The sequence below is a fragment of the Pempheris klunzingeri genome, chromosome 12, assembly GCF_042242105.1.
Source record: "Pempheris klunzingeri isolate RE-2024b chromosome 12, fPemKlu1.hap1, whole genome shotgun sequence".
Lineage (NCBI taxonomy): Eukaryota > Metazoa > Chordata > Actinopteri > Acropomatiformes > Pempheridae > Pempheris > Pempheris klunzingeri.
In genome coordinates, this window is record NC_092023.1 from 16,280,570 (window position 1) to 16,286,731 (window position 6,162).

The window sequence follows — 6,162 nt, forward strand, 5'->3', positions numbered from 1 at the left end:
TGTAGACTCAAGAATCATAATACCCAATCTGGGTGAATTTGGTGAACAAATATTTCCAAAAGCAACTAAAATAAGATATAAATATACTGCATAATGAATATTCTGTTCATCATCGTCATTGCGGACTGGCGATTTAGTAAGCGCTTCAACCTTGTTTCTTTTTATTGTTTTGGCGTAGTAACTGAATGCAAATCCTCTCATTCCAACGGCTTCCTGCTCAGTACCGTGCTCTGTTGCACCAACAGCATGGCGTTGTCTACTGCATAATATTCTCTCATCCATCTCCATGATTGTCACGTCCCATCGTCTTTGATCAAAGTTATGAATCCATTTGCTATAAGTAGATGTGTTAATATCTCACGTCATGTACCACTGCAGCATTGTTTGGTCAAGTTGTTTCCTTCGCTGTATACGCTTTGTACTAAAAATGTGAGCTGTACATCATTGTTAATGTACCGTGTACAGATGGAGATTAACTATATTTTTAACCAACCTTAGTGTGTTGGTTGTCTACTAACTGGCTACCATAAGAATGGATCAGGATCAGCCTTGAGTGACCCCCCCCCCCCCCACACACACACACACACACACACATACACACACACACACACCTTGTTGCCAGCTTTTATAGATCATCTACTTATTCATGGCCAGCCTAACTCAATCACTGCCTTCCAAAGCACTGTAACAAATGACAGCAGGGAAAATTACAGTCATTTGTCTTCGTCTACCCACATCATGTCAGTCCTCCTTTTCTGTCTTTTAAACCAGAACACCTGTACCATCTTCTTTCTCCTTCTCCTCCTGTGGCTCCTTCACCTCATTAAGCTCTTTTCTTTCTATGTCTCCATTCAGGTGAAGATATCTCCCAATCACAGTTAAAATTGCATGAGTTTAGGTAGATCCTTATTCATCAGCAAAGGAGGTAGGAATGTCTTGCTACTGCACATGTGCTGTCATTTGACAGACGACCTGTCACGCGCAAAGCAGGTCACCTCCGCATCACAACAGGTGTGTTGCTGAATCTGGGACTTGGACTGTGTGCAGCGGCTGTTATTAAGGCAGCTGGGGGTGGGGTTAATTGTAGCTCTGTGTTCTGCCACAGAATTGCCAGTCAGTTTGAGTGCTGGAGGCAGATGTCAGTGTTGCATTTGTCAACTTACATTTTATTGTCATCTTTTGTTTGGTCGTAAATGTCTTGTCATGGGGACTAAATAGATTTGCAGTATTTGTTGCTGGTTGCAGACGTTTAACATAAAGAAATATACTCAGATGTGGACAAAATGTATTTAATCAATTAATAACAATATGTATTGAATTTTGAAGACATACTGATTGTCCATGAAGTTAGCAAATCTTTTCTGGTTAAGCTATTATTTCAACTTTGTTTTAACCTTAAAAGATTTTTTTGTAGTAGTATGTGTGGATAAAGACGTGTGTCCTCTTATTTTAAGTGTAATTGTTTTATTGAGCCATTGTGCTAATGTAGAACAAAAATTGTCACACAACCCTTCACTGGTATACCATGCTTTATTCACCAAATGTTTGTGACATCTTGTATATCACCGTAGATACTAAGTTCACAAAACATTATTATAATCTTTTTAAAGTGCTTTTTCTTTCTTTTGGATACAGAATTTTACAAGAAAACTATAAATGATCATAAATACAAATCCTACAATCTTACAGCCAGCTATTCAAAATCCCCTTTACTAAACAATCTTTCAAAGCACTGTATACTCAAATCTCATCCACCCCTTAATGTGTATAATAACAGTAAATGCATAATTCATAAATATTACAAATTAAAAGAATACAAAAAAAGGGAGATGAAACTTCTTACCAGTCATCATGAATTAATCATGTTCTTGCTCGCTACAAATCTACCAGTGCATTAAGTGGATAAATTATGAATATATGTGATCTATAACTTGTGTGTCATCGCTGGTCTTGATGTTAAGTTTTTTTCTTGTTGCATGTATGCACCAGACGGAGGTTAACAAGGGGCCATGTGGCAGTGTGGGGATGACGTTCAGGCACGTTCCTGCCAGCGAGGGGGATGCAGTGCACGTCAGCATTGAAACTGTCACTCCCAACTCCCCTGCAGCCTTGGCAGACCTGCAGAGGGGTGATCGCCTCATCGCCATTGGAGGTCTGAGATGTGTAACTGTAATGTTAATTAGCAGAAGATTTCTGACACTGACATTCAGTTCTTTGCACTTATGAAAAAAGTAATTCCTGTTCATGTTTCTGTTGACAGGTGTCAAAGTGACATCCTCGGTTCAAGTGCCCAAACTGTTGAAGCAGGCTGGAGACAGGGTAGTGGTACTTTATGAGAGACCGGTTCGTAACCAGACGACCTCTTTTGGAGGTCTGGGAACTCTTCAGGAAGGGTTTGGCCAGCTAGAGGAACCAGGATTTATTTCCCAGCCAGGGGGTTATGAGGAAGACCCAGCCCCTATCACCACCCTCTCTGACATATCCGACAGCAAAGACATGGACTCTGAGTTTGAAGAGTTGATTGTGGACTCCAAACCTAGCCAGACTGGTGGCCCTAACAGCAGCACCACAACCAGCAGTGACACTAAAGATGATTCCTTACTTACAGTAAACCAAAGCCCCAAACGGACTGTGGCCAACTTGGCCTCTAAGCCCCTTGGTACCATATCGCCCATCCTCAACCGCAAGTTAAATCTGGCGGGTCTCCAGTCACCATTAAAGCCCCAGCCCAAAGAATCACCAAAGCCCTCGCCACATAAAACCAGTAGTGATCCAGGGGAGGGTGTTCAACGCCCAACCGTCCCTCCCCCGCCTCCTCCTTCTCGCCCCCCAGTGCCACCAAGACCTCAGATAAAATTGACATCCGCCTCCTCAGAAACCAGTCTTTTGGAAGGCATTGATTCTGTTACAACTGCAAATGCTACTGTTGCTCATACGGTGACTACCACTATCAGCACTTCTGAAAAATCTCCAGAAAAAGCTCCTGTCACTGGAGCAAATGAGGATAAGCCTGGCACTGAGAAGATTTGTGTCAAACAGCCTGAGGCAAAGCAGTCTACCAGGCTGGCAGAGTCCAGTGATGAGCTGCCAGTCTCTTCCACTTTAACCAGCAGCAGCAGCAAGGCTGATCAAGCAAAAGACAAAGTTTCAGAGAGCTCCTGCAGCACACGGGACAGTTTGGAGGACCACTCCCTCTGGGAATCCCCAGAAACCATGTTTCGTACCCAGACAGCACGCTGGCCCAAGGCCTCAGCAGTGTTTGAGGTGGAGAGCAACCATAAGTACCTTAATGTGGCCCTGTGGTGCAAAGATCCCTTTAAGTTAGGTAGTTTGTTGTGTCTGGGTCATGTAAGCCTACAGCTGGAGCATTTAGCCCTGGAATGTATGGCCACATCTTCAGCAGAGTTCCAGAGCACCTTTAGATTGGGGCCTCCAGAGCCCAGAGCTAACGTCAGCCGCACTGCGCTACGAAGCCTTGGCACCCATAAGGGCTTCAATGAGAAGCTGTGTTACGGAGATGTTACTCTGAACTTCTGTTATTTAGCTGAGGGTGAGTTAGATTATCCAGGGGGGCTGGCAGAAAGGGAGCGAGAGGGGAGTCTCCATGACGAGGATCTAAGGGAGAGGGAGCATATCCCCACAGCACCGCGTGATGACTTGGCCTATGGTGCCATGCAGTTGGTGGAGGTTCGTCACAACTTCCAGGACACCCAGTTCCAGAACCCCACTTGGTGTGAATACTGCAAGAAGAAGGTTTGGACCAAGGCAGCCTCTCAGTGTATGATCTGCGCCTACGTTTGCCACAAGAAGTGCCAGGACAAGTGCCTCGCTGAGAATCCCTTCTGTGTTGCAGCTACTGAACGTCGCGGAGCTGACCCTGAAGCCAAATCCACCATAAACCGGGCCACCACTGGCCTGACACGGCATATTATCAACACCAGCTCTCGCCTGCTTAACCTTCGCCAGGTGCCCAAGACTCGGCTGGTTGAGCAGGTGGCTGATGTGGTGCCTGGAGTGGTGGAGCCCTCACCCAAGCATACCCCCAACACCTCAGACAATGAGAGCAGTGATACCGAGACCTACACCAGTGGAGCTAGCCCCTCAAAGCTGCCCAGCGGCACTGGTGGCAGCACTAAACTTGTACGCAAAGAAGGTGGGTTGGATGACAGTGTGTTCATTGCTGTGAAGGAGATAGGCCGCGACCTGTACCGGGGGCTGCCCACAGATGAGCGCTCCCAGAAGCTGGAGTTGATGCTGGACAAGCTGCAGCAGGAAATTGACCAGGAGCTTGAGCACAATAACGCTCTTCTGCTGGAGGAGCGGGAGGCCACAGATGCCAGGCGCAAGGCCCTAATTAGTACTGCCCTGGCAAAGTCTGGGGAGAGACTCCAGGCCCTCACCCTGCTAATGATCCACTACAGGGCAGGCATTGAGGACCTAGAGTCAGTGGAGAGCACCTCTCCTTCAGAGCAGCATGGCTTTAAAGGCAAAGGAGAAGGCTTAGAGGAAGAAGCCCTGATTGGGACAGAGGTCTATGACAGTGACATATGCAGCCCTGTGGAGGTGCAGCTGCTGGATGACATTACTGAGGAGCAGATCTGTGTGGAGGCACTCCATTAAATAAGACTAGAGGAGAAGGGGGAGGAACAAGTGCTCTGGGCTCGGGCCTCTCAGCAAATTTATGTCTAGTTTATTTTTTGGGGACATTGGGGAATTTCAGAAGTCAATTTTAAATATTGAGGATGTTGGGGTCCAGTGTTTGATTCACACATTTTTTATTCTCATGTCGAAAAGAAAGGAAAGGTAAAGGAATTTAGTCCTTACGGATTCATGGTAAACCTTTCATTGATGTTTTGATTTGCACAATACAATGCCGTTTCCATGCTCTTGGTTTTTGAAGGGAAGCTTGAGAGCTACACTGTTATCTGCCGTCAGTAGTGCTGCATGTGTGTCCTCCAGTTTTGTTTTTCTGTAGCTTCAAAATGTCATTGTGAGCATTTAATTCAGTTTGTTTTCATGTCTGTAACTGCTTTGACACAAGGACTTGAGAAAATGTGCGCATTGCTGTGGTCTACTGGTCAGAATCAGAACTTTGCAGAAGGAAAATAATTGTTCAATATTTGTTTGCTGTGAGTAATAAGCCCACATGAAGGTGAAATATTTTAGCCTAAATCAGTGTGAATACTACTAGGGAAAAGCAGATTTAGACGTCCACCTCAGTGGAACAGGTCATTTGTCTAAGGACCCTGCAAGTGGTCATACATATCTTTTGTTTTGAGCACTTTTTACTGAAATATGTTTGTATTTTAGAGGTGATTTCTTCCTGCTCACAAAGCTTTTTGGGATTTCAGCAGTTGCATAATTATCAGTGGAATCGTATATATAATTTGCCTCTTTGTTTTGGTTTATTTGTCTGTATTGTGTAGGCCAAACATGTTGAAATATGTAACCCATGTTCTTTTTCCTTTGGAAGGTGTAAGGAGGTTGTCATTACGGGAAGCAAGTCCTGGAACTAACTCGAACTAATTCTATTATATGTATCCGTCTTATCCAGTAATGTTTTATTCAGAACACCCCACCAACTTCTAAAACTCAACTCAACTATGGCACATTACTAACTGATCAAAACTTTCATGGGTGCATTGTGAAAAAGGCACAGAATTGACTTTTTTGATTGATCTCTGAACGAATGTTACCCAGGAGAACATTAATTTGATTGGTTATGTTTAATATGTGTGTGTGTGTTTGTGTATGAAGATGATTTCCTTGCTTCAGAAACTTCTAATGAGATTTAGTGCAGATCATTTGCCTTCAAGAGTTGTTTTCATGCCCAAATGAATGTATGATCAACCCTTTCTGTGTTTTGTTTATATATAGCCGTTTGCCCCTGCCTCCCGCCATATCCTCACTAAACATCAACCATCGATGGAGCCTGTTACAGTGATTCCATCATAACTAGCTACAGCTCCAAAATGCTATGCTGTCCGTTTATCTTTTATACCCGCAGAGAGCAACTGCATAAGAATTTTTTCTTTTTTTTTTTAAGAGGGAACATTTTACTCTTAGTCAAAAGGAAAAATCTACCCCAAATACCGACAATGTTCTACATATATTTTGGTGTTGATGTCCTTTCTTTTCTTTAGGCACTATAACGAGGTCATT

The 6,162-nt window shown here is 44.1% G+C and overlaps 1 protein-coding gene across 1 annotated transcript in view; it reads left to right on the forward strand.

The window, feature by feature from the left end:
- The window catches only part of pdzd8 (PDZ domain containing 8), a 34,783-nt gene extending 28,621 nt beyond the window's left edge, over positions 1-6,162 (forward strand). Inside the window, exons 4-5 of the mRNA XM_070840855.1 lie at positions 1,990-2,152; positions 2,261-6,162. Coding sequence (XP_070696956.1) covers positions 1,990-2,152; positions 2,261-4,620 — 2,523 coding nt within the window. The 3' untranslated portion in view covers positions 4,621-6,162. The remainder of the gene's footprint in view (positions 1-1,989; positions 2,153-2,260) is intronic.